Source organism: Balearica regulorum, chromosome 6, assembly GCF_011004875.1.
Source record: "Balearica regulorum gibbericeps isolate bBalReg1 chromosome 6, bBalReg1.pri, whole genome shotgun sequence".
Taxonomy (NCBI): domain Eukaryota; kingdom Metazoa; phylum Chordata; class Aves; order Gruiformes; family Gruidae; genus Balearica; species Balearica regulorum.
The window spans coordinates 32,018,214-32,046,111 of NC_046189.1; the positions used below are offsets into that span (position 1 = coordinate 32,018,214).

Sequence of the window (27,898 nt, forward strand, 5' to 3'; positions counted from 1 at the left end):
GATAGGCATATTGCCAGTGGCTTTCACCTTCTAGGGAACTGCAGTAATCGCAAATGTGGATGCTGGTTCCCCTTTCCAAATCCTTCCTTTCTGCTATGATTTGCCATTTGATTGCTGCGTTTTTTGGTACAACAGGAAGTCATGTTCATGGCATACCCTGCGCATGAGAAAGCGGGCGGAAAAGGAGAGCAGTGGCAAAAATGAAGCCAATGGGCCACGTAAATCCAAGGATATTCTGGGGAACAAAGTCTCTGTTAAAGTGAGTAAGGCCATCTGAAAGCTGTGTGCTGCTCTCCTGCTTCCCATCCTTTTCACCCCCTATAGCATCCTCTCCTGAGAGAGGGAGGGGGCGGCAATTTTGGGTTTGTTTTTTGGTTTTTGGTTTCGTTTGGTTTTTTCCACTTTAGTTATCTTTTTTTTTTCTTTTTTTGTAGTATCCGTTTTAGCAGGATTTTTGCATGCAAGATAAAATGCAGCCTTTGTTTTTTGTTTTCTTTTTCCTGGCATCCCACATGCAAGTAAGTAATCTTCATTTTAAAAAAAAAACAAAACTATATATAAGGTTAAATAACTGTTCTTAAAATTGGGACAACAGTGATTTACTGACCTCTGAGCTAGCCTGGTCTGCAGCTCCATCAGAGCAGCTGCAGCGGTGAGAAAGCCACTGGGTGAACCAATGGCCTTACTGAAGTGGATGAGTTTTCTTTAGGCCAGTATTTCACCACACCTTAAGAGAAGAGGTTCTCAACCTTGAGATGCTTAAGATTTTCAGTCTGGGGAGATGGTCTCAATGACCTTTTTCTTTCCATATTATCAGACAGGGAAGAGATGCTGACTCGGTCTTGCCAGGAGAGGGTTTCGTGTGTGTCCGTGTGTGTGTGTGTCTGTGTGTCTGTGTGTGTCTGTCTCTCTCTCTCTGAGATCTCCCAGTATGGAAAAGGTTGAGAACTGTGGGGTTAAACTCCATCTCCTGCTCTGGGTGCCTGACCACTGTGCTCCAATTCAGAGGATCCATCCCTATAAACGGACCATGAGACCTGCTCACGACTAATCTGGGGCTTTCCCTCCCAGCCGAGGCAAGCAAACACTTGTGATTTTGACACAACCAAAGCCCAGCCTTGATTCAGGAAAGCACTTGAGCATGTCCTTTGGATCCACCCCTCTCCAGGAGAGCCCGTGATAGTGTGTTCCTTTGCGGAGGCTTTCCATCTTGTAAGCCCGGTGAAATAGCCATGGCATGTGCAAAGGGAGGAACCCTGCCGCTGCTACACGGGCACCCCTCGCACCCACCGCACAGCCGCCCTGCAGCCGGCCAGGCCCGAGGGCAGCGGTTGCTCCAGCATGGTGGCCACAGTTCTTCCTCCTGTTGCTTCCTCGCTGTTTTTACTACCTGAACGACTGCCTCTTCTTTGGCAAAAGCATGTCTTTGCCTTTGCTTCCCCTGTTTTGTTGTTGGTTTGGGTTTTGTTTGGGGTTTTTTGGAGCATTTTCTGTACTGTTACCCATTTCCATGCTGCTCACAACTCCTGTGCTGCTCTGCCCTGTCTAACCAATCTCTCTTCTAATCTCTTGTTCTTTTTCTTCCTCTTCATGCTGCCAAACAAGGAGACAAACAGCTCAGAGGAATCAGAGTGTGATGACCTTGACCCCAATACTAGCATGGAGGTAGAGACAATCATCCTTGTGATTATTTTTTTTTCCAGTAACGTGCCCATTTTGAAATGCCTTTGCTGGAAGGGGAGCTGGTGGGTCTGTATCACTCACGGACCTTTGTGCCAATTAAGTGTGAGTCACGCAAAGCGCCAAGTCTGGTTTTGCCAAGCAGTGAACTGGAGTTTGGGCTGCCGTTGTGATGGGATCAGTGGAGGAAGCTGAGGAACAAGCTCCTGCTGAGCTGGGTGCTCACGTAGCCACCCTCAGTCGCTCTGTCCCACCTGGGACATCATTCAATGAAACGATAATGCATGCATGTCAACTGCCGATAAATGTGGCAGCTTTCTATATTAAAAACACCTCTCGCCCTGGCAATACATGCTGAGCTGCTAGTCAGGCTTGTGTTATAGATCACTGGAGCAAATGTTGTTGCATCACAACTAGTGCTTTAAATTACCTAGAAGGTCAGAAAAGACAATGTCTCTTTTTTTCTCCTAGCAGTTGATGTCTCTTAAATAGTGGGAAATCACATTTCTGTAAAGGTACTGAAGGAGAATGGTAAAACCGGTTGCATTAAGGTACCCGTATGATCGACAAGGCTGATGCAGATAGGTGGACCCAACTCGTGACACATTACAGTACTCTTTTTTTTCCAGCATGAAGCCACTAATTCTAGTGGAGTGACCAAGACATGTCTTTTTGAAAGAGCCAGAGTGAGCTTAAAATCAGAGTTACCTGTGTGGTTCTTCTCAATTAATACCTTGCAGGGCCCATTTTTTCTGTGTATGGTGATCACACCAAGCATTTGTATACATTGTACCAAGGCTGAAAGAGCTTCCTGCTGAAACAGGCAAGGACAAGGTTTAGAGAGACCTAAGTGATTTTTTAGAGTTGATGGGGCCAGGTCACTGGAGAACAGGGCTATCTGTGTGTCCTAGGAGATCTCCAGGATGCTGTTAGCCGGGCTGCACTATAACAATCCTGCAAAAGAAAGCTGATTTTCCTTCTGGAGAAACAAAAGAAAACAAACAAAAAAAAAAACCAACAAAAAAAGAGATGTACCACCTCAGCTATTATCCTGTAGGCTCTCTTTTATTTTAATTGTGCTGGAATCAGTAAACACATCTTTGAGAAGAAGATGTGTACTAAAGCAAAGCTTTTGACCCAGCCGACATCCTGGAGACTGAATGGTGCTCACCACTAAAGCTGCATTATTCTCAGGAGTGTGTTCGCATTTTCAGAGAGCATTTTGCCAATCACAGGTAACAACTAGATGTATTTGTTACAAGGCAGTGCCCAGTTACCGCACGTAAGCCTGTAAACTTGAGATCATTGGAAATTGCCCTGTGGAGTAAAAGGTGGCTGGGACACAGGTGTAATGTGCGGAGCTGGGTCAGGGTCACCGTTCTTTTTGCAGAGGATTTCTGTGTTTTGACTTTGCTCGATAGGAGGAAAACCAGATGTTTTAAAATTGCCAGCGGAGCCCTTACACTGTTGGCATTTCTAGTCAGCTCTGGCATGTTCCATGTGGGTCTTTTTGTTTGTTTGATTTCGGTTTTTTTCCCATGGTACAGTCTACTGTTCTTGCCTGCTCCTCAGTTCAGGAGGTAAGATCCTTTCTATTTAAACCAAAAGACACTAATTTGAAGTCTTGGCTGTGGTATGAATCTGCTATTGGAGGAGTAATTATGTGCCTGGTATGTGACTTGATTTACACTCAGAAACCCCGTCCTGCATCTCCTAGGTCACTTACTGGAGGTGACAGTGTCACTGTGCCGCACTGCAGTCCCCAGGAGCCACAATGTTCCTCATGGCTTGGAAAGCTCCAGTCTGCTTCTGAGCAAAACTCCTTGGGACTGAGCAAATATTTAAAATGGCAGAGGGAGAGCAAATGAGTGCAATTCTGGGGGAGACTTACGCCAACCTAAGGTGACATTGCCCTGCAAGGAGCAGCATAGCCCTCGCTTTGTGCTGGTTTTAGTACATCTGCAGCCTGGGCTGAGTGCGGTCAGCTCGTTGGTTTGGCTAAGAAATATTGTGGGAGAGGATTGCTGGTACGCAGTATAAACTAAACAAAATCATCCAGAGGGAGCAGAGCGAGGGCAGGTTGCTAAAATGCTCGTGAGGGAAACAGCCCTAGAATCAGCCATGGGGAAGTCTACTCTGTAAAGGTCTGAGGTATTCCCTGGAAGCCAGAGCTGTTCTCCCTTTCCCTTTATTATCAATGTTTTAATGCTCCTTTTTCATGTTGAGAAATGAACTCTATTAAGGCCTTGGGAGCAAAAGTCTTTTCTCATTAAAGCAGAGGCAAGGGAAGCTACTTCACCACCAGAGCCTGGTTCAAGGCTTCATCGGCTCTTTACGCTTTGTTTCCTAGGTTTAAATAATTGTTAAACAGCTGTGCTACCCCTCCACCCCAACCTGCGTGTGCACAGAAAATCAGTATCTCGTCTGGTTTTCCTTTCCCTACTCCATGGTACGTCCCAGGGGAGCTGCTGGTGAGCTCCCAGGTGAGCTGGAGACAGCGTGACTGGCTGCCCGAGGAGGGGGAAGACCTTGTCCTCGCACCTGGCTCAGCTCGTGATGGAATTCATAGATACTGGGAGTATCTATGAGTGCAGTAGGAAAGCAGTGTCCTGGCCATCAACATTCAGAGGTGCACGAGGCCCCCCCCGTGTCATTAAGGTGGAGTTGTTGGTAGCTATTATTACAGCCAGGTAATAACAGGGCAAGTCACCTGGCTTCTCCTACAGGACTGTCACCCCTGACATCCCTCTTCCTCCCATCGTGCATGAGAACGTGCACCCAGTGCTGGGATAGAGCGAGCAGTCTCTAAATGCAAAGCTGCCATACTAATTATTTGGAAATGGTGCAATTTACCTCCAGCCTACTCACTGTGCAAGAAGTCAGTAAGCTGGTCATAGTATCCATGATGTCCCACAGATACTGTGGTCTTTCCGATCTAGCTGTGCTTCCTGTTTATAAAATACCACCTATCTGTTCAGTAGATTCCAGATTTCTGAAGCATTTCGCCTTCGTTTCAAGGGGAAACAGACAAAAAGAAATGTGGAGAACAAATACAGCAAGAGCAGGAAACTGAAATACTGGGTGACTGTTTTAAAAGAGCTAAAACGCCATTACTGTGATTTTGCCCACAGAGGACATCCTGGAGAACTTTCCATTCATTCTAACTTTGACTAGAAATAGTATCTCTTTGTGGCTCTTTCTTTTCTCTTTGTTTATCAATATGTAATGAAAATGCATAAGCATGGAAACGAAGTTTCCCACCCACCACCCCCCCAGTTTTCTGCTTTGCACTGTTGTTTCACAAAACAGAAGGTGCAAACTCACCTGTTAGGCATGTGAACGTAGGAGCAGGCACTTAAGGAGCATGTGTAGCCACGTGATGGAGAGGAGTAACCTATATTTAAGAAAGATTGGAGACTCCCTTTCTACATGTCTTTAGATAATTGCACAGGCACAGGCAGCTCCAATTCTGGGAAGAAGGTGTATGCCCTTGTGAATCAGTAAATATTGTCCACACCTAAGTCTGAGGTCCTGGACAATGATGCAACTAATTGTCCTACGATTCTGTGTCGTAATGTCTCATGGGGTTTCAATATTGCTGAAGGGGTCATAAGTCAACTGTGCAAATCCCATCGGGCTACCTCTCTTGTCTAAGTGAATGTCCTCCCAGCAGTCAGAAGACCTGACTGAGCTAAACCTGACTAAATTCAGCAGCAGTTCTTCCAGGCTTTGGGGTGGACATCACATGTAGGGACCTGACATGGGTCCAGACGTCTTGTTTCGCACAGCATGACTCCAACTGCAGTGCATTGTATGTAATCCTGATCAACACACAACTGTCACCGAGTGTCTCGTGTTTGCTCCACTTTCTTAGCTGTGCGAAGAAGAGATGGAGTCCAGGCCCACCCCAAGTCAGTGGAAGTGCCATCATTAGATTAGTGAGCTGGGCTACTGCCAAGGAATGTAAGTTGGGCTTCATAATCTATTTTTTTTCAGTTACGACATTTTAGCATGCTAAGAACTACTCAGAGACACTTAGAGCAAGATAAGCACTAGGAAACATCCTGTAGGGAAGAATATTGTGCTAGCACCCCCACAGTCCACGTGATTGAGTAAGTAATGGTTTGGTGGCTACAGCATTGGCTCCAAGTCAACACTCAGCTCAGGCCAAGAATTCTCAAGTGCTTTGGGCAAACGCCTTCACCCCCTGCCTTGAGTTGTCCATCTCCAGAGCAGATCTAGCATACTTTCTTTGCGAGATCTCCCACAATGCTGGTAAGAAAGCCTGTTCTGGCCTGTTGTCATGGTATGGGCGAGTACGATCCTGAGAACCTACTGTGTTTCCCTGGGGTGGCCTCCATGGGCGACACTGCGGTCCTGCTGCCCTGAGTGGGCAGGGATTGCTGAGACTGACCAGGAAGGTGGCTCATCAGGTGTGACGTACCCTGAGCTGGCAGCGCAGGTGCTGTGGTTTAGCTTTCGGAAGAGGAAGAAGTGACCTACTTCATCTGCAGGAAGGGGGTAGAGTGCTACAACACGGTGCTTGGAGTACCAGAGACATCCCACTGCTACAGCCACGGAACCACACCAGCTATTAGGGCCTCGCAGCAAGGGCGTGACGAGGGCACGAGGACTTCTGCTTTGCATGGATGCATGTACAACAGTCAGCATCCCTTGTGGCTTCTCCATCAATCTCAAAGACAGATGAGCCCATCCATGCTGGGTGCCAGAAGGCATTCCCCATCCCCACCAAGACACTGGGACATTTCATCAGATACCATTCCCTCATTTTAAATTACATTTTCCCTTTGACAGATCTATCCACATGTAGCGGGCTACTTAGTTGCATCTTTTATCAAGAAATTTCTCTTGTTAATTTATGTTTTTTAGGAGAGGATGGAGGGAACACTGTGAACTTGTCCCCCCAAAAGTCTCAAATTTGGCCTAGTCAGAGACAGACCGATAGATCATTTCCTAAAAATTAGAGTTGGCTTAATTCCTCTGTAACTCATTCTGGTTTTTTTCTGAGAATCATTACTTTTTTTTTTTTTTTTTTGAGTGAGGGACCAAAGAACATGCTGCTGACTCTGCTACCAGCATGTTCAAATGCGTCAATATTTTATTTTAACTTGTTGAACAACAAGTGCCATGAAGTGTTTACAAAATGCTGAGCTGCTTCTCATGGAGTAAACATGCCCTCTACTGTTTAGATAAAGCATGGATCTTATTACAGAGGGCTTGGTTTGCAGCCTAGCCTTATAGAATCATAGAATCATAGAATCATAGAATGGTTTGGGTTGGAAGGGACCTTAAAGATCATCTAGTTCCAACCCCCCAGCTGCGGGCAGGGGCACTCTCCACTAGACCAGGTTGCCCAAAGCCTCATCCAACCTGGTCTTAAACACTTCCAGGGATGGGGCATCCACTAGCTCTCTGGGCAACCTGTTCCAGTGCCTCACCACCCTCACAGTGATGAATTTCTTTCTAACATCTAATCTAAATCGACCCTCCTTCAGCTTAAACCCATTACCCCTTGTCCTGTCACTACACTCCCTGATAAACAGTCCCTCACCATCTTTCCTGTAGGTCCCCTTCAGGTACTGGAAAGCTGCAATTAGATCTCCCCAGCGCTGCCTTTTCTCCAGGCTGAACAGCCCCAACTCTCTCAGCCATATCCTTTGGGGAAAAAGCATTCTCGCTCCTGTTTTTTGATGCGCTTCCTTAAAGTGGGCCTGAAATGCGGCATTGGAAAAATCCAGGTATCCACCGGGCCCTTCTGTGCATCGCGTGTGTCTGGGCTGGGCTCGCGCCTCCGCCAGGGAGGTGAGTTAGGCATGGCGAGGGTGTCTGCGACGCAGAGGCAAACCCTGGGAAAGGTGAGAAGCCCTCGCACACAGCCGAGCTGCGCTTGCAGAGCGTTTCAGCCGGCCCTTGGCACTGCAGAATGGTTTCTCGCTCCGCACCAGGCGCAGCGTGCATGCACAAATGAAAGCTAAGCTCTTGCTAAGAATTAGGGCGGTCGGAGTCACTTTGCAAGTGGACTTTGCTGATACTACTGCAGATGCCTTTCTATCTTTGTAATGTGAGCTTAACAAAAGAGAAAAAAAAGTGGCCCAGTACTGCAAAATAATGAGTTGCTGGATGCAGCACCTGTGCTGCTCTTCCAAAGCCTGGCTGTTACGCTAAGTTACGCTTAAGTCACTTAGATCTAAGTCACGTAGATCCCTGCAGGTCCCCATGGCATTCCAGTACCACCTCGTGTATCTTTCCTGGTTTGAGCCCTGAAACAGCGGAGGCTGGAGGAGGGAGAAGCAAAGGCTATTTCTGGCTTTTTTATTGAATAATCCTGAGCCATCTTCCCATTTCTTTATCTCACCCCCCCCCCTCCCTCCGGCTCCCTGTCTTTGCCTGGTTTGCATTAGACCCCACATCACTTGAGCAGAGGCTGTTTCATGGTCTGCCTTTGTCACCCTGTGCGGGGTTTCCGTTTTTAGCCATCATTGTACTGGAAACAGAAACTCTCCTGGCTACGGAGAGAGCGTTACAAGTTTTCACCCACCCTGGACCAAACTACGGGTATTTCATCCAATGGAAAAAAAAATAATCTATTCTCATCCTGTCATTTGACCCCCTCCTTCAAAGTAGATCAAATCCTGTTCCCTAATTAAGTGATGTATTAAATCACTTTGGTGGCACTTAAACATTCTCTTGCAAACAGGCTTTTATTTTTGCCTAACCTTACAGTAGGCAAAAGCTGCAACGTGGCTGAGGGACTGTTGTTAGGTAACATTTTATTAATTAACAGATGAAGTTTCAGCAAAGGAAATGTGAATTTTACCCATAGACTTTTCCACATTATCTAGCAGCGGTAATTTTCTTAATGATATTCCCATGGTGAGGCAAGGAAAAAAAACATTGGTAAGGCAATTATTATAAATGATTGTGCCTTGAAAGTCATTAGAAATGTAGCATTATTTATTTATAGATATATCCATTACATTCATTATTGTAGCTGCATCTTCTAATGAATCCTTTGGAGTTATAAAATTAATATAAAGTGTTAGGAGCGTTTCTTGCTCCTGATCTCTAATCCTACAGGGACAGAAATCAGTGAATAATAAGTGAATTTAGTGCATGCTGCAGGGAAGGAAGGGGAGAGCTTCAGAGGACAGATGTGTGAGCCAAAAACTACAAAAATGAAGATGTATGTGCAAATGAGCTGATGCCTGGGGTTACTCAGCTGATAAGTGGATGGTGTCACTGAGTGAAAGTGATGGTTATCCTCAGAACAGTTTTTTCTTCCTTTGCTGTGTTGTGTGAGCCATACAGCTTAATCACGAAGATCATCTCTCCTTTTCCACATGCACAGGTAGGAGAGAAGATGTTCTTCTTCATCCAGTGCCCTCTTGTGCCCCGATTTCTCCCTGCTCGCAGGATCCAGGGGGTGGTGTGTGGGTCCTGGACCCTGTGGAGCAGCAATCGCTGTCTTTGAGCCCCTCACCCTCTTGGAGGTTCCCGGGTGGCTGGCTGGAGGTCCACATCCTGGCATCGGTGCCCAGCTGAATCCTTCAGATGGGGCTTTGTGCTTCCCAAGCAAAACCAGGGCCAGGAGGTGCAGCTGGGAAGAGTGAGACAACGTGGCACCCAAAGAGCCCAGCTGGTTCCCTCACCCGCCCAGGCTCCTGCCTGCCGAGTCCAGTCATCTCATCACAGGGGTGGCACGCTCTCCTGCCCCCTCCCCACTGCAGAGGTGCCTCCCAACATGGCTTTAAAAAAAAAAAAAAAGCCGCCCTAAATATAGTAATAGTCCTCAGAGAGTCCTCTCCAGGGATGTAAGCAGAGGTTGGCTCCTTCCAGGATGCTGGGAATGAAGCGTTTGAAATCTCAGCACCCTCGCGAGCATCTGAGAGCCCAAACCATCATGCTTTTGCCCACCAGGTACAGACCTTTAGGACTGACTGACTACGTGGTAGAAACTGAAACCTGCTTTGCCCACAAGCAGCAGCCCCTACTTGTTTCTGAAGCACAGAGTGTAAAGCACTGGCATTGACCAGCTGTTTGAGCCACCACCATGAACGTTGGGTTCTCTGTAGATGTGTCCTGAAGGATCAAATTCTGCCTGTTGGTAGGACAAAGGATAGTCTCTGTCTCAGACGGCGAGGAATTTGTTGATGTAAGGTTTGTTTCTATGGGGAAAAATTGAACCTTTGTGAGTGGCGAGTCCATGTTACGCCTGGTTCGTTTGGGCTTTCTGGTAGTGGTAGGGTAAAGCAGCCCGAGGGCTCAGTGTTGGTACCAGAGTTTTGCCTGAGGCTATAAAGAAGGGCTATGAAACCAAAATCAACCTGAATATGCTCAAGTGCCTCCCTGAATGGCACCCAGAGTCATTCACCTTGGAAAACTATTTATAAAGCCAAAATATAAATAGAAATCTTGAAGATGTATCTATGTTATTTTGAAGGATTATTGCTTCTGCTTTGTGGCCTGGTTTCTGAGCCACTGCAAAAACTCCGATCAGCTTTGGCAGACCACGAATTAGGTCACTGCTTCATTAGCATCTTTCAAAATAGCTCTGAAATAGATAGTAACAAAGATATTTAAGGCCAGATAAACCACACTGATGTTTATGGTGCTTGATATCAAATTATTAGTTTGAATATGGATAACAAGGCCTTATGAGATTATTAAAACAGTTAATGAGGCTAAAACCTCTATACCATTGTACACCACTATGTAGTTAAGGTTGATGCTGCGTGTAAGAACTTATTGGTGTTGTCTTGACTATTCTCAACTTTGCTTCCAGGGTTACCTGAGGTAATTGGCATATATAGGCCACGGAGAGACAGAAGCTTTTCAAGTCTTTGCTAACTTGCTCAATGAACTAGTTAGATAAAATAATTCTTGGTTATCCAAACCTAGTTTCAAGTTGGAAAGTTTCCAGCAGTCCAATGAAATGAATGAAATTTTACTCATTGTGATAGACCAAGAGTTGTTGCAGGACTGATACTTGCCAGTAGGCAAAAAGAAGGCAGTACTTTTGGTTTACTGCTTTACCTTTTTTCCCTGAAGCTGAGCAGAAATTGAAAGAAGTCTTCCCAAAGCTGGTTAATGGCCAGAGACACCCCAGGTGTGAGGTGACTGCAGGCGCTGTGTGACTTAGATCCGGAGCTGGGCACAGGAGGGCACAAACCAACTCTGGGAAGAAGAGTTAATGGCTTGAGCATTATCACCCAAGCAAAGAGAAAGCATGTCCACCCTCCTCAGCCGTAGTGTCGTGCCTGTTACCTGTGAAGCCTTATCGGAGTTCAAGAAGCCGTAGCTTTCATTTACTTTCCCAGCTGTGCACGGGCTTGTTCAGTGGTCACAGGGCTTGCTGCATGTGCCGGTTTTTAGAGGGTGCTGGTAGCCACTGGTCAGTGCTTCTGCAGTTCTGGTCAGGTTCACCACGGCACCTTGTGAAACCAGATGTCTCTTTGTCACTGTTCAGAAAAATAAATGCTTTTATTTCTTTGTATTTTTCAGATAATCAACCCCAATTTCATTCAAGAAGGTGAGTTAAGGACAGCTGTGCAGTGACTGGCACAGAGGGTGAAACAGCACGCTCTGTACCCACCAGGGTTTACAGCAAAGGCCGCTGTCTGCTGCTCGGTCCCCAGGGAAAGCGGTCTCAGTTCAGACAGCCCAAGGACCGTGGGCGAGGTTGAAACCCCCAAACCTGCCTTCACAAAGTCTCGCCTTCTTGCCAGAGCACAGGCCTGGGGACAGACAGTCCCTGCTACACCCTTTGCCGAGCCATCAACAGCTGGCTTTTAGTAAAGGGGGAGTTTGGTAACACAATCCCAGGACCCCTAGTTCTTTGGGACCTGGACCCCATAGTTGGTCCTATAATGTATTCTCTAGGCTTTTATGGGAAACATCCTCACCTGTAGATTAAAAGAACGTGTCGTGTGTGTGTGTGTGTGTGTCCATGTTTTTTTCCAGTGGCTCCAGAGTTTCTTGTGCCGTTAGTGGACATCACCTGCCTGCTCGGCGACACAGTGATGCTGCAGTGCAAAGTCTGTGGGCGGCCCAAGCCAACAATAACCTGGAAAGGACCAGATCAAAACATTCTTGACAATGACAACAGCACAGCTACTTACACAGTGTCATCCTGGTAAGGTCCTGTCTTTGGATACTAGCATAGCTGGTCATGATGGTCATGGTGCCCTCAAATATGGCACCAGCCAGGCTACGAGGCTCATCAGAAATGCAGTTAATCGAGTCTAGCATGGTGTATTGGCACATCGCTGCACCACACATCAGCTAGAAAGGGTCAGACTTTGGTGCTCAGGTAGCTCTATATTTTCCCAAGCTGCTGTAGGGTATTTCCACAGAGTGTTGCTGGCAGATGTGAGTTTCCTCTGATTGATCTCCTGAGCCAACTGCAAGCCAGAAGCAACTAATGTTTCCAATATATTAGTTTGACTAATATTGCCTCCGTGTTGCTGGGGCTTCTCTGCTTGAGTTTGATGCCATTGCTCACCTTTGGGAGGAACAGGAGTTGAGCAGCACAAACCATCACCGGCTTGCAATGCCCATATCTCATTGGGGTTTTCTCATTTCACGGGCAGAGGTGGCAACTCCTGCAGTTTTGCTAAGCCTTTCCTCAGCTGTTCCTAAAAACCCTACATGTGCTCCTGGGAAGGCTACATATGGCTGCGCTTGGACAGAAAGATGCTGGTCATGATGTTCCCGGCCTGGCTAGCAGGGCAGGAAAACTATCTTTACAACAAACACAGGGAAGATCCAAAAAGATCTGGAGTTGAATTCAGGTCAGATAACAGCCTGCTGCTGGATGCTCATCTGCAGTTTATGTAAGCGATTTGGGCCGAGCTGCAGTGGAAATCTCCGGGAGGCAATCTTTCACACGAACTTTTCAGCACTTCTGGTGCAGACTGAGATGAATCCAGGGAATACAAAGTCACTGAAAGTGAAAAATGAACACTAGGAGAGAAGGGATTTTACACGTTCAATAAAAATATTACATCTGATCAAGAGCGTCCTTCAGAGACCATTGGCTTGTGCTGCTGCCCCAGAGCACCCAAAATTGTCTTTTTTAGCCATTACTCAGTAGATCACTAGTGCCTTATCTTCAGGCTTCTGGCTAGGGTTGGGCTTGGAAGATATTTCCGTACAGGGTTCTGCTTTCCATCACAGCCTTTTGCCTGTGCGTTGGCTCTCTGTGCACTATCAGCACTTGTATTTTCTTGTTACTCATATTTATTTTTCAGTGAAGACACTGCCTGCCAAGGAGAGGCCCAGCAGATCAGCGGCTGTCTTTCTTACAAATCTTGCTGGCATGAGTGTCCGGATTGCGGGGGAAGGGGATATTTCTGTCCTGTTGTAAACCAGCATAGTCAGGCCAGCAGAAGCCACAGTGTCCAGGCAGTTATACTGGCAACCATGTCCTTCTGCAGTTTCCGATAGATTACGCATTCAAGAACTAGTCTAGTTTTGCCAACAAGGGAATTTATTGTTGGCTTTAAGCTGGGTCTCCAGCACAGCTAAAGCAGTTACACAAGCACAATCCTTTAATTCAGGTCAACTCCCTTAAATTGCATTTTGAAGACTGCAATGTGCAAACCGAAGTGACTATGTACAGACCTGCTGTAAATTCACTAGACTCCGCAGAGCTGTTTATTTGCTCAGACTGGCCCAAAGATTGAGTGTCCCTCACAAACTCAGCGCTGGCGTTCTTCATCCTTAGCTGTTGTGAGATCTCCAGCCTTCTGACCGGGGGCCTGGCAACCTCGTTAGATCATCGGCACATGCTCCAGGGCTCTGAAGCTTCCCAGAAATGTCAGGCACCCTGAGCTGTGTGACTGCCTTCTGCATCTGTGGGAAGCCCAATTTGTCCGGCTGTGTTGGACTTAACTGCAAAGGCACAGCAGCTCAGCATCTCCTGAGATAGGAAAGATGTGCCTGGGGAAGTCTTTCCAGATATACCAGCTCTGGACAGGCACAGCATGTTCAGCTCTTGGACTTTGCTTGCTGCTTGAGTGGTCCTTCCTCCTCTCCTCTGAGGCCACAGCAGAGAAGTAGATTTGCCTGGCAGGCAATTTGGACCATTCTGCTCGAAGGTTTCATTCACAGCCTAATCCTGACAAACGGAGGGGTTGTACTTGGGTACCAGGTTGCTGGGGGAAAGCTCCTTCAAATGAGTTGACAGGATTTGCATGCACGTGTGTTCGTAATGAGGCAGGACAGGGACTGGTGTGGAAAGCATTAGCGAGTGAAACAGCGTTTTATAATCTGGGCTTCCTGCATCCACAGTGACTCCGGGGAGCTCACCTTGAAGATCTGCAACCTGATGCCTCAGGACAGCGGCATTTACACCTGCGTGGCAACCAATGAACACGGAACCGCATCAACCTCTGCGACCATCAAAGTACAAGGTAGGGCATCGGACCTTAACACCAAGCGTTCTTTCCTTGGTGGGGGCTGGGAGCACACAGGAGTAGCCGGTACAAAGGCAGCCAGACGTGGAGCTGTGCCAGGTGAATTGAGACGTTAAAATCACACAACCGTTCCTCAGCCAAGACTCCCACTGATGGCCGAAGGCATCGCAGACTCTTTGTGCTTGATTAAGTCGTCTGATCATAAGCATCACATCTGGGAAATGAAAATGGTTTGGCACTGGTTCAGCTCCTGCATCCTGCTCGCAGCGCTGCTTCCCAGGGGCTCGGTAAGGTCGGCTGGGGGGATGACGCCCCGGCTGCCTGCAGGGAGCTCTGGGCTTTAGAGCCTGCCTGGAGCAGGGGCACCTGGGAATCCAGATTTTCAGCCTTCTCTTCTCTGTAGGGGGCAGAGGAGGCAAAAGTAGGGTTTTGGCCTGGGTGAACTGTTCTGCAGGGGCTCAACTCAGAGACACGTCTCCGAGCCTGAATTCTCAGCGCTGTAATTAGTGACCTGTCTACTTGTAATGAATATGAAACGGTGGGTTGATGCTCATGACCTCCAGCTCTGGGAAGGGATCTGTTAGCATGAGAGATGAAGGGTACCTGCTACGTTGAAGGGGATGGCACAGAGACGAATGTCTAACTGGTGACTAACAGATGTGGGACTGTCACAAGCATTTAGAAGTCAATTTGTTTGGTCTCACAAGCTGCCCTAGAGGTGTAATTTCCCCAATTTATCCAAGCAAGTTAGTGGCTGCACTAATTCCTCCTGTGCTGAAGGGAGCCCTGAGCAAAACACAGAAGAATTACTGGCCATTTGTCAATCTGCTGCCAAACATACCAAGCGCCATACGCACAGAAGCACTCTGAATGCCTTCCTTGTGTCCTTTTTGGACGGTTCAAGGGTAACTGCCTCCCCACCTCCAGAACCTCACTCACTGCTTGGTGAAGTCCATGGGAATATTTGTTTTCCTCAGTTCCATAGGCTTTCATCAGGTCTTGAGCTGGAGCAAAAATGAGCAGCAGAAGGTGGCAGGTAAAGAGGCTCTGCCTTTACAGCAGCTGAGCTCAGACAGATCCTCTGCACCCAACGGGTGATTCTCCCAGCCTGTCTCGCAGGGAGCTCCCTGGGGTGTCACAGTGCAGTTGACCACTAGCTGTGAGCTAGAAGAAATTCCCCCTGTACTGTAGTACTGTGAGACCATGTCAAGGCTGCAGGGCTTGCAAGCAGCACGGTTCTCTCCTAGCTGCTAGTATGGAGGTGTCAGACCCACGGCAGTAGGTGAATGGGACCGTGACACTGCCTTGCCCGAGGTTGTGCTGGTAACCCAGTGTAAACCAGAGCGGTCCCTCTGCAAGGCTCAGCTGCCACATAGTGACCTGATGTACCTGATACCCGACCTTCGGAATAAAGCACTAGCGCTTGTTGACGGGATGCTGGACTTGGTGCTTGTTTCCTCTTCCCAAGGTGTCCCAGCTGCCCCAAATCGCCCCATTGCTCAGGAGAGAAGCTGCACCTCTGTGATCCTACGCTGGCTACCCCCATCCAGTACAGGCAATTGCACCATTTCAGGCTACACTGTGGAGTACAGAGAAGAAGGTAAGTGGTTTGAGCTGTGCTCGCTGGCTCAGACAATGAGAACAAAGTCTCCTTTATGGCTCAACAGGTCCCAAAAGCATCCTTGCCACCAGTGGAGTGTCACTAGCTGTTGCTCACAGATCCCAAAGTCTAAGGCCAAAAGAAGCCCTTCTATCATCCAGTCCAACTTCTCATATATTACAGACTTTTCTGTTTTCTCCAGTCACTTATGGCATGTAAAGTGTGCTAAGCTAAAACATATCCATCACCAAGGCATCCTTTCATCATTTGTATTCTGCCACCATGGTATCCATCCTTTCTGGTGGATGTTTCCTGGGAATGCAAAAACAAAGCAGCCTCATTATTTTTTTGATCTGGATAGAGTTGCAGATCCCTGCATACTTGTCAAGCTCAGCTCTGAAATCCATTTGTTCTTAAATCCAACCATCCTTTTCCTCTGAAGAATTACATAGATGTTAAATGCACTGTTTTCCCAATATGCACAGGCATGTGCTCTTGAAAAGGGCATTTGAAATGATTCACATCCCTTTTTGCATTCTTCCTGCAAAGGTCCCTGGGCCGTAAACCTTGCCTTAGGTATGTGGTCTCTGTTTTTTCCCCTTCATTGTTCAAAAATGTTAGTAAATGTGCAAACTTAATCACTCCATCACATTAGTACCTTCTCTTAGCAAATACTCTGCCTTGATCCTCACTGTGCCATCAGTGTGACTGGCATTTTTGTGAAAGAATAAAAGCTCTTCTATTAACAACAACCACCAAAAGAAACTGCAAAAAAGCAGCAGGGTTTTCAGTTTTCAGTATTCCTCCCCCTCCAAAGGAATCTCTGTAAAACCAACCTTGACCTTGTGAGACCTGGCAATCAGAATTTGCCCACAGCGCACACAAAATATATGGGTCATGGTAAATAACGTAAAGGTAAAAAGCCCTGAACTTACTAAAATAAGATAAAATTTTATATATTCTTGACAGAAATCATAGGCTGTGAAAGGGCTCAGTGTCCCAGAGGTCCTTTTCTGTTCTGTGACCCTATGCAGATGAATAAAGTATGGCTCCTTTGGGCGCCACAGGTTAGGCAATAGTTAGGTTTGTTTCTGTTAGAAACAGAAACACATGGCAGAGTCACACATTTCTTTGCTGCAATCTTGCTCATCTGCAAAAAGCCAGTACTAAGCCTCAGAAAGCTGGTTCTCCTCCTGCAGCTCCAGCGTTCACTGTACTCACCATGTCTTCTGAAAGACTTCATCTGCAAAAGGACTTTGATTGCACTGATGCCCCATCTCAGGTTCACCTAGGACTCCCTTGTCCATATTTTTTTTTTTTGCAGCATTTCTGCTACCGATTCAGCAGAGCTGTCATCAAATCAGCTCTCCACTCCTGTCTTATCACACTGCCCCGAGACATCACTTGTAGTACACAGCCACGGCTAGACTGCTGGAGAGATCAGCTTGTCCCTGGGCTCCCATTTTTCCATTGCTATCAGTCAAGTGAGGGGCATTTCCTTCTTCCCTCATTTAGCCAGACTGGAAGGTGGCTGCAACACAACATAGCTTCCTATGGTCCGGTTTGGGTTTAACAGAAATACATCAGCCTGCCATAACGCTGCCTTTTAAAAACCCTGTGGATTTTAACCTCCCAGGGTACTGCATGAGTTGGGCAGAGAAAGCTTCTGCTCTGAGTTCACATATTGAGACTGTTTCCTTCAGCTTTCCTTCCCTCCCACCATAAAACACAGGCTCGCAGATCTGGCAGCAGTCGGTAGCCTCAACTTTGGACACGTACCTTGTCATTGAGGACCTGGCCCCAGGCTGTCAGTATCAGTTTCGAGTCAGTGCCAGCAACCCCTGGGGGATCAGCTTGCCCAGCGACCCATCCGAATTTGTGAGGCTCCCAGAGTATGGTGAGTGGGCATGGCGAGGAGGGGCTGATGTGCGCGGGTGTCCACTGTGTGGTCTGCGTGGTGTGCTTTGATGGATCCTGATAAACACATTGATCCTGGACTTGGTAGGAATACAAGAAATAGCCTGGGAGATGCTCAGAGCCCAGCTCCTGCCACTAGAAAGACTTTTCATGTCTGCTCCTCCCGTAGGGCTCACAGCCCCCCTCTTGTCACAGAAGCTATTGCAGTTCCCAGCAGGACCCTGCTTTCTATTTCAAAACCATTTCTTGTCTTTATCTCTGGGCAACAGGCTCCGTGTCCTGCCTGGTGCCCCCTGCCCCCGGCCTTTCCACAATGCCAGCAGCACCAGCGGCTTCTGCTGACCAGCCCGGCTGGGGTCTGCAAGTCAGCTTGCAAAACGTACCCCCACAAGCAATGCAGCCGGCACAGGAAGGCTGTGAAGGAGGCAAACCCCCAGCATGGTGCTGCAACAATTCAGGGCAGAGCTGACCCACGACAGTACTGTGAGCAGAACCCACATTTCGCCATGTTTTAGTAGCTCCAGTCCATAACTAGGTCTGTGACTGGCTTGGATAGCCTGTGCTGCATGAAACGAGAGCTCACGTGACATAGCTCTACCTCCAGTGACACCCAGACATGCCCTTGGACTGTCTGGCCCTTTTCAGCCCAAAAGTGCAAGGACAGATTTGAATCCACCTTATCCATACCTTCCCCTGCAGGGCTCTGGCTTTTAGTGGTGCAACACATTGGAGCTGTGCCTGAGCAGTATGAAACTGGACTCCCAGTGGTAATGTTTGCTGGTTTAAGAAATATAATCTCCCATAATTTTAAAATATGCAGTTTATAGTCTACACAAAACTGTCATTCACTTTGTGCTTTCTTGAATGTGCTTTGTTCTCCCAAAGACTCTGCTGCTGATGGTGCCACTATTTCGTGGAAGGAAAACTTTGACCTCGCTTATGCAGAGCTGCATGAAATTGGGAGGTAATATTAACCATGCTTATCACTCCAATTAAACACCGAAACAGTGGCTTGAAGTATTTTCCTTGAAAGAAAGTTTAGATTGCTCTTTGTAGTTAACTTGAAAACTGCTGCTCCTTTCAAAGAGCATTACACATTATGTATTGATTAAAATACAGACTGGTTAAAATTCTGAATACTTTTTGTTTTTTCAAGATCAGTTGTGATTTGAGGATCTCTGACAACCACTGCTAGTTCTCGCTGGTATCTCCTTTGTCATCTCTGATTTGATGTGAACTTTTGACGTCATGACAATTTGCTGGTTCTGGATAAGCTTAACCTCAAAGACCAAGTTTGCTGAAACACTTAGGCATGTGACTGACTTAAATCACATGCCGAGGTGCTTTGCTGATTGGGACGGTCAGTCGAACAGGAGCCTAAATAGGGGCTGCGTACATTGTCAGCCCTCAGCGCTCTGCGCAGGCAACAGATAAGGGGCACGCAAACAGTTCAGGTTGGTTAGGTTCAGTTAGTTCTGCAACTTAGAGATTAGAGGGGAGTAATTCTGGGGCTGAAAGGACAGGAGTCTCTGGTTCTGTAGAAGGAAGAGTGATGTATTAATGAGAGGCCAAATTCAGCACATGGTTTCACTGAGTAGTTTTACTTTCAGGAATGGTACTAGGCACTAGTCTGAATTTCCTACATGCTTTCACGCCAGCTTTTTTTCATAATTTCTTACTGTGTGCCTGAAACAGGGAGCCAAAATGATAGGTTAGCGATGATTTAACAAGGCTTTCCTTTTAGTTGTCTGAGAAAGACGGGGCTCTTTAATAAAGCAACTGAAGAAGGGAGACCCACAGCTAAAAAAAAGAGATAGAACCTGTAAAAGTAGCAGCAAATTGAACCCAGGGGAGATTGTTAGAGGACATCAGTATGGCTGCACAAAGCAAAGTGACACCGTTTGCTCTCAGTGTTTGCTAATCCCCAAAGAATCTCTACATCCAGGGTAAGAGACAGAAGCTCTTTGTTGGAAAAGGTTATGAACAACTAGTTAAGTCTGATTCCTTGTGAAATATTAATGCGCCGAATCAAATAACACTTTGAAAATCAGTGTGTTATTGCACTGAAAACCAAGTGTGATTTATTCATGAGGACCCTTCATTATTCTGTGTTTTGTTTTTTTTTCAGGGGACGATTCTCCATAGTAAAGAAATGCGTTCACAAAGCCACCCGGAAAGATGTTGCTGTAAAATTCATTAGTAAAAAAATGAAAAAGAAAGAGCAGGCAGCACATGAAGCAGCTTTGTTACAGCACTTACAGCATCCTCAGTACATCACTATCCACGATACCTATGAGTCTCCTACTTCTTACATCCTAGTTTTGGAACTGTAAGTATGTGGAGCTTGAATTCAAGTGTCTGGGTAGGAATTATTACCTATTAAAGCCAAGGACAAAATTCACCCTGACTTCAGCAGGGCAAAGATTTTGTCATCTGTTTTTTATTGATTGTGACATCAAATGCAATAGCCATTTTCTGTAGAGCTTCCACTGCCTTTTCTTTACAGTAAATAAGGTTCAGAGGGACAAATAAAACTGCTTTCTGCTCTGGTGAAGCTTGGGTAATTGTATGAGCAGTTAGTTTGTCCCATTGAATAGCACCAGATTTATTTGGGCATTTTTGTCCACTTTTTATATTCGAATAAATGTATTTCAGCTAGATTGAAGCCTACATTGTCCTTATACTTCTTGGTGAAAAAACCTGGGTAACAACTATGCTTGCCCCTATAAGGAGAAGTAGCAACCAAGATCCAAAATCCTTTTTTGTTGCAGTACATCCAACAAAATATATTTGGGCTATTTGCTTGTTTATTTATACAGATAAATAAAACTAGGTGGAAAACTTTTATTGGGTTAGTTTTCCCACAGAACATATTACTGGCTGAAAATGTCAGTGATTTTTTTTTTTTTTGGCATTATGCAACCAGCTCTATAAATAAATAGATGAATCCAAATAATTAAGAAGATCCGTTTTCAAAGGAATTGCTTCCGTCTGTTGAATCCATCCTTAAGCAAATTAGTTTACTTTGAGACTGTTGCTAAATTTTTCAAGGACGGGAGATAACAATTGAGGATTAATCATTCTACCACTTCCATGGCCTGCAGTATCTTGAGATATCATTAAATACTCATCAGATCTTGCATTTTAGTTTCGTCCACTTTTAGGTCACGAAGTTTCCATTGCAATTTTGTTTTCAAATATTAACTGTTCCTAGAGATACTGTGTGATCTTTCATGTGCAGGGTTTGATTTGTTTGTAGGATGGATGATGGTCGTCTCTTAGATTATCTAATGAACCATGATGAACTTATGGAGGAAAAAGTCGCTTTCTATATAAGAGACACAATGGAAGCCTTGCAGTATCTTCACAATTGCAGAGTGGCTCACTTAGACATAAAGGTAAGAAGAAAAGAGAATGATGGTATTATTCCGTCCGCTGGTACAGAGTTCCTGGGTGCAGAGACAGGGAGGAGGTGCAGCCTGTACCCCAAAGGGATGATCACTAAATGGACAAGCACGATCTTTCAGATCTATTGACCAGAGAAAGGACTTACAGACCTGCAGCACAAGGTCTTTTTCTTCCTTCAGACGAATGATGCACCTGTTGCCTTGATTCACTCATTTGTTCTCAAAGGCTTTCTGGATTTAGTGAAGGAGAAGGAGGATGTCTGAGACACAAGTGAGATGTCACTAGCACCTGACTGAGGGGGAATTATAAGATTAATCCACAGGGAATGGTTTGGGCTCACACCTGTACCAACTTAGCTCGGTTACCAAGGTTCCTGAGCAGAGCTGGCTTGTGCCCAGGCAGCTTGGGGCAGGCCAGAAGGAGCATGTGTCTCCTACATCCACAGCGGTGCCCTGCAGAGCCCAAAGCAAAGAGAGAGTGCAGGGAGCAGGAGGTGGGGAGGGCTGGCAGGGACAAAGGAAAGCAGCACGTTGCATTGTGCTGCAGAGCCTGAGAGGGGAACCAGGTGGGAAATACACCCAGGGAGAGGTTCAGAGGAAGAACAAGCTGCATTGTGGAGAAGAAATTCAGGCAGTCTCTAATGTCATGCTCAGTTAGATTAGCACAGCTCGTACCTCCTTTTGTTAGCGCACATGGCAGGAGGCACTGTACTGTCCTGGATTCAGCATCGAACTGCTGTCCTCACCAACATCCCAGTTATCTTGGATGACAGATAATTAGCGATTGAAGTTATGATCAAGTGTTTTGAGTGTTGTGATCTGCAACCTTGATTCAGGTTGCCAGGGATATCAGATAATCTATAACTTTTTTCAAACTTAAATGCCAATTAAAAATGGAGAACGAGAGATGAATTTGACTTTACTGTATAGTGGACAATGCAGCTCCAAGGAGGTCTCTTCTCAACTCTCCAGCCCCCAGGCATGTCAGATGAAGTGATGCTTTCATTCTTTTGCTGCCTACTACCACTACAAAAAAAAAAAAAAAAAAAAAAAAAAAAGATTCCTTTTGTACAGTGCCTTATGTGAGCATTAGTCCCAAAAGGCTAAATCATCCTGGTTTCTTTCAGTAAGATTGTTTGTATTTTCTGCTGTATTTATAGGACCTGTCAAAAAGTAGGTATCACTTGGAGGTAAGAAACTGCACTGAATTCTCTATTTGATCATAAGATACTTCCCAGAAACAAGATGGGAAGCCAATTTTCTGTGACCTATTTACAGTCCTCCTGAATGAAGGATGCTAATTAAAGCACCTTCTGTTGCTAAGTGGGAAGCAGGAGATGCACTGGTAGTCACAGCAGAGCTAGCCGTGGACTCTCTTGTCCCAAGATTCTGCTCAAGAGCATGTTGATTTTGTCATGCAGACTGCACAAGAGAAGAGCAAGCAGAGAGATTTGAACAGCAGTGTAGTGAACTTTGCTTTATATATATATATAGCCATAAGGCAGCAGTAAAATATGCATGAGGATGAGGGCCTATAGGACAGAAAAGTGAGTCTAGAGAGGGTGCAAGAAGTAAATTCAGAAATCATCTCAGAGCCAACAAAGGAAGCAAAATCCATTCTAAGTCCCCAGGGCAGAGCGTATAGACAATGCTCAGCATCTCCCACTGACAAAGAGAGATCTTAAATACTGAAAGAGTTGGTAAAACAGAGGGAAAACCAGCTGGGATGAAATATAATTGCACTCTGGCTCAGAAGGCATGATTGTGTCCTGGTGTTTATAAGGGAACACTGGCAGCTCCATCCATTTCAACTGACAGCAACAGTAATGGCATGCACTGCTGTCCGTCCCAGCATACGTGGGACTTTGAGCAAAGTTGAACGTTTACTTCATGAAGAGTATTTCTGCTACAAGTTATGCACATTTATGTAGCCATGTAAACAAGTGGAATCTAAACAAATTGATCAGATACACAGGTCTTGTCTCAAAAATTAAATAGTCTGTCAGTGCTCTTAATCTGTAGAGATTAGTTTGGGAAAATAAACTGTATTTGGGGCAACATGCAAAATCCCAGTGTGTCGCCCTAGTGCAAAATGAGGATGTTGCCATTGCAACTTCAGCACTGATCTGAATTTACAGCAGTGTAAGCAGCAGCTGAGCTGGTTCCTTGTCATTCACTCTCCTGATCTGTACCTCCCACATCTGAATAAATGTGACTTTTGACTGACTATTAAACCTAAAAACCAAAGCTAAATATTTGGATAGAGGCTTATCTAGAATGAAATCTACACACAAATATGATATAATTAAGTTTCTGTCATTATCTTTTCAACAGCCAGAAAATCTGCTCATTGATTTAAGGATCCCAGTTCCTCGTGTCAAGATCATTGATTTGGAAGATGCAGTTCAGATCACAGGTCATTACCATGTCCATCACCTCCTCGGAAACCCGGAGTTCGCAGCTCCTGAAGTTATCCAAGGCCTTCCTGTCTCCCTGAGCACAGATATCTGGAGCATTGGGGTCCTCACCTACGTCATGTTAAGTGGTGTCTCTCCGTTCCTGGATGAGAGCAAAGAGGAGACTTGTATCAATGTGTGCAGAGTAGATTTCAGCTTCCCACCTGAGTACTTCTCCGACGTGAGCCATGCCGCCAGGGATTTCATCAACGTTATCCTCCAGGAAGACTTCAGGAGAAGGCCAACGGCAGCCACTTGTTTACAGCATCCATGGCTGCAACCACACAATGGCAGCTATTCCAAGATCCCACTGGATACCTCCCGCTTGGCTTCCTTCATTGAGCGCCGCAGGCACCAGTACGACGTGCACCCAGTCCCCAGCGTCAAGAGTTTCCTGATGAGCAGGCTGAACCCAGGCACGTAATGCCTCCATCCCTGGGGTCCTACACGGCTGGTCCTGAGGCAAGGCGCAGGCAGCGAGCAGGCACAGAGCAGATCTGTCTGTACATAGTCCTGTATCCGGCGATTGCATTTCACGTGGCTTCCTTAACCGCAGGGTATGAATCATTCCGGAGGTGGCAGCACCTGCCCAGTTCCTTGGGATGAAAGCAAAGGGGGGTAATGGCAGCAGGTACCCGCTCCCTGCCCTTGGGACACGTACTGTTGTCGCATCCACCACCAAAAAAGGACTGCAGGAAGTAAACACCAACTGGAAACGAGAGTCAAAATTGCAGTTGCCTTAATCTTTGTGAGGCAGCCTTATAAGAAATCCTCTTGATCTTGCTGAACTAATTTCAAAACGTATGAGAGATTAGGAGTAGGATAGTGGTGGGGAGTGAGACTAGGCTGACATTAGCGTGTACTGCAGAACTGGGCCAAAGTCAGTTTTTGCTGAAATCATTGCAAGCCTGCTCCAGGTTAACAGACGGATTCTGCATACCCTGCATGCCCAGGTCTGCCATGATTTCAGTGGGGACTTTGCCTGTGTAGGACATGCAAGATCAGGCCCTAGTCACTGCCGGATCGTCTTCCGTGGCGGCACAGCTTAGATACACTCTTGTTGCGTGTAGTGCTCAGACCAAAATCCCCCGTTAATCCTTGGGCTTTCTGCTGTGTCAAGTCAACATGCAGTACCTTTCAGAGCTATGATTAAGGCAACAAATTCACTGGAGCATACAGCTGGTTTTGACTAAGCACAATGGGACTACGATGGGTTTTTTTAAAAGCATTTTATAAACACTGTACAGAAATCTTTTGCAAAACCTGTGCATTGAGAAAAGGCTGTGTCCAATTTTTGCAGTATCTGTAAACTAGATGATGATAACGAAGACAATTTTTTCTGTCACAGGTTTTCAGTATACATATATTGTATCATATATATAAATATATATATATATAAAAAGGATCCTGTTCCATTTCTAGCTTCAGAATTGCTTGGCCCAAAGTCCATCTAAGCCTTTCAGAGTGCAGTAGGAGTGGTGAGTTCATCCTTGTGCTTACAGCTTGAAAATTGTTTTCAGTGTTTAAAGTCATTTGTTTCATTTCCAAACTTGTAAATATCTCTTAGCTGCCGTTAGCACCTCATCACCAAAGCATTCGTGAGGATATTTTTATGTCCAAAGCCTAATTTGTAATAAAATAAAAAGTATTCACAATTAAAACATTTCTCTCTTGCAAGCCAAGTTGCAACATCATCATATTGATGTTACAGTGACGGAGCCAGCCTTAAGTTTAACCAATGCAGGGAGTCTGCAGTGACAAATCAGCATTTTGTAGGCTGGCCAAACCTTCCTCTCCAGCAGTGGGACTGGCAGAAAAACACATCCCTGGCTGGGGCTTCCCCATCCTGCTGCCGCACCATAAAACTCTACAGCCTTGTAGAGTGATGATGAAAGATTTTTATTTTGTTTTTCCCCTGGCATGCGAGGACTTTGTCTCGGTGCTGAGTACCATTGCTGTGCCTGCAGTGGGAAATGTCAGTTCTTACCAAAGGTTTTCCTAAGGAAAAGGGCTCGATCTGATCATGTGTGCTCAGTATAGACTCTCTTGTAAGGGCAAGAGTAAAATTTCATTCACCATCCAACTAACTGCACTGTGAGCCTGCAATGTATTTGCAGGAGCAAAAGCTGTCTCTGCCAGCAGGTGGTGGAGATACTCTGCAAGTACTGTTAAATTCTCAGGGCTCTGCTAGCCCTTTTTTTGATCCACCTCCACGCTCAGTTTCACGGCAGGTAGGAGACCTGGCCCTTCTCTTTGAGCTTGCTCTATCAGTACGCTGGAGTGGTCAGTATTTTGCTAGTGGAGAAGAAAGGAGGCACAGCAAAATCCCCCAACGTTCAGCATGGCGTGCATGCGATACAAGAACAGACCTTAATGTCGGGGAGCCACGGTCAGAAGGGTGAGCTCAGGTGCCTGAGCAGAGTCAGAAGCAGCATACGAGGCTGTGTGGCCGATGAAGAGAGATCTAATACAGGGGGAAGATGGGGAAAGGCTTGAAAGAGATGGTGCTCACAGAAGGCTAAACCTTCTGGGTCAGCTAGAACCTATCTCAGCTTCGCTCTGCAGTGCAGCAGCTAATTTTCTAAGCAGTCCAGTAGTGCCTCTTAGACAAAGACCAGACTCTCATCCTGAGCTAGAGTGCGAAGTATGCGATTTCTAAGCAACTGAAACTTCTTCAGACAGCAGTCATCAAGGGGTATCTTTAATTAGCACCAGCCTCAGGTACTTTGTCGCTACAGGACTGTTTGTACTTCTTCCTATTTGTCAAAGCTGGCTCTTTGTGCTGTGATTATGCTGCCCTTAAAAAAATGTTTATGGAAGTGTGGTTTATAAAACCCACAGCTTTTATTAGGCCTGTGGGTACAGTTTAAGCCACAGCCTTTCTGCTTGGCATTAACACAAACAAATTCTCATGTATCACATGAAATCTGGAGTTATTTATCATTTTATTTTCCTACCTCCTGCATTCACATCTCAAACTGCGACAGCAGACAGTTTGGACGCATGGGGGGAAAAAGCTGGATTGTTTAAGGGAATATTTAAGCCTCCGATTGCTATCAAATAACAGACAAAACCCCCAAAAGGCTGAAAGAGGATACATGTTTTGGTATTGGTGCTTAGATTCAGAAAAGAGATTCCTCTTCAAGGGAGAGCTGGAGGTGCTGAACTCTGAAGATTTTTGAACGTTATGGGGTTGCTTTCCGTTATGGTTCTGCCTTCTCTGTATTTGTGTTAGAGAACTACTCTTCTCGGGCATTGCTCTTCTTACAGCCCGTTCAGGAAAACTGAAGCCTGTTACTACTTCCAGGTATGTTTGTGATTATGAACCATTCTTGCATTTTTATCTCACATATTTCTTTTGCCTGAATAATACGAAGTTGACATGAAATGCTGCCGTATGATAAATACAGAGGAAGTATTCTGACCTTGCTCTCTGAAGGGCTTTTTCAGCCAACGTGTGGCCTCTCTGCAGATCCAACAGGTCCTGTAACTGTGTTGTAACTCTGTTGTAAAGAGATTACAGAAGCTCAGTAAATAGGCCTGGAGCGAGCCCACAGAGTAAGAAGCACCACAGCCAACCCCCTTTGCAGCATTCTCCACTACTGGATTTTTTTTGTCCATGAAATATGGACAAAACATGAGGAAACGCAGTTTCTCATAAAGCTCCATTAGGCCTTTACAAAGCTCCCCAGAGAGCAGCTGACTCCCAGGGGAAGAGTTCCACCCGCAGCTTTACCACTCAGGGTGTTCCCAAGACGGCTGAGTGAAGGCATGATGGCAGCTTCAGACCAGCTAGAATGACCGACAGTAATGCTAGCAACAGAGCAGCGCAAGCTTGGTGCAGATTGGCCCTACACACACAGCCGCTGCCTCCAGATGTCCTCATGGTGCTCTTACCCTGCACTGACATCAAAGCACACTTGCTCACAGCATCGCCCTGGCACTGTGCTGGGTGACAGACCTGCAGGAAGGCAGCAACAAGGGCAAAACAGAGCCGGGAGGGCACAGTGACATGCGGTACTCGTTATTTAAGATGGCCACATTTAATGAACATGCATGGCAACGAGAAACTAACTCGCCTTTCTCTCCCTGCTCCAGTTGGAGCAGCCAGGCCAGGCCATTTCACTCAGCCATGGACAGGAAATCTGATTGCCCCCGTAGCACTGCCAGCTCCCATCCGCTGCCCACAGCACTCGCTGCCCTGTGGGTGATCCCCACGTCCCCAGCAAGCTGCCAAGCCCCCCACGCATGTTACTACAGGGGTGACACACAGCCAGTCTAGGGTTTTAGACTTTTAATATTTTAAAGCAATCCAGGCTTTAAAACTTGTAAAATTTCTCTCTTCCTACTTGTACCAACAAGTCTTGTTTGGTCTTACTGCCCTTTTATTTTAAAGGACTC

The 27,898-nt window shown here is 46.2% G+C and overlaps 1 protein-coding gene across 7 annotated transcripts in view; it reads left to right on the top strand.

Moving 5' to 3' along the window:
* The window catches only part of KALRN (kalirin RhoGEF kinase), a 515,104-nt gene extending 487,853 nt beyond the window's left edge, over positions 1-27,251 (top strand). For all 7 annotated transcript variants that reach the window (XM_075757095.1, XM_075757087.1, XM_075757084.1 and 4 more), the window contains 11 exons: positions 136-259; positions 1,606-1,665; positions 11,203-11,230; positions 11,662-11,833; positions 13,993-14,114; positions 15,586-15,717; positions 17,450-17,614; positions 18,520-18,598; positions 19,763-19,963; positions 20,894-21,032; positions 23,376-27,251. In XM_075757095.1, the coding sequence (XP_075613210.1) occupies positions 136-259; positions 1,606-1,665; positions 11,203-11,230; positions 11,662-11,833; positions 13,993-14,114; positions 15,586-15,717; positions 17,450-17,614; positions 18,520-18,598; positions 19,763-19,963; positions 20,894-21,032; positions 23,376-23,921 (1,768 nt within the window). In that variant the 3' untranslated portion in view covers positions 23,922-27,251. The remainder of the gene's footprint in view (positions 1-135; positions 260-1,605; positions 1,666-11,202; positions 11,231-11,661; positions 11,834-13,992; positions 14,115-15,585; positions 15,718-17,449; positions 17,615-18,519; positions 18,599-19,762; positions 19,964-20,893; positions 21,033-23,375) is intronic.
* The last annotated feature ends 647 nt before the right edge of the window (positions 27,252-27,898 follow it).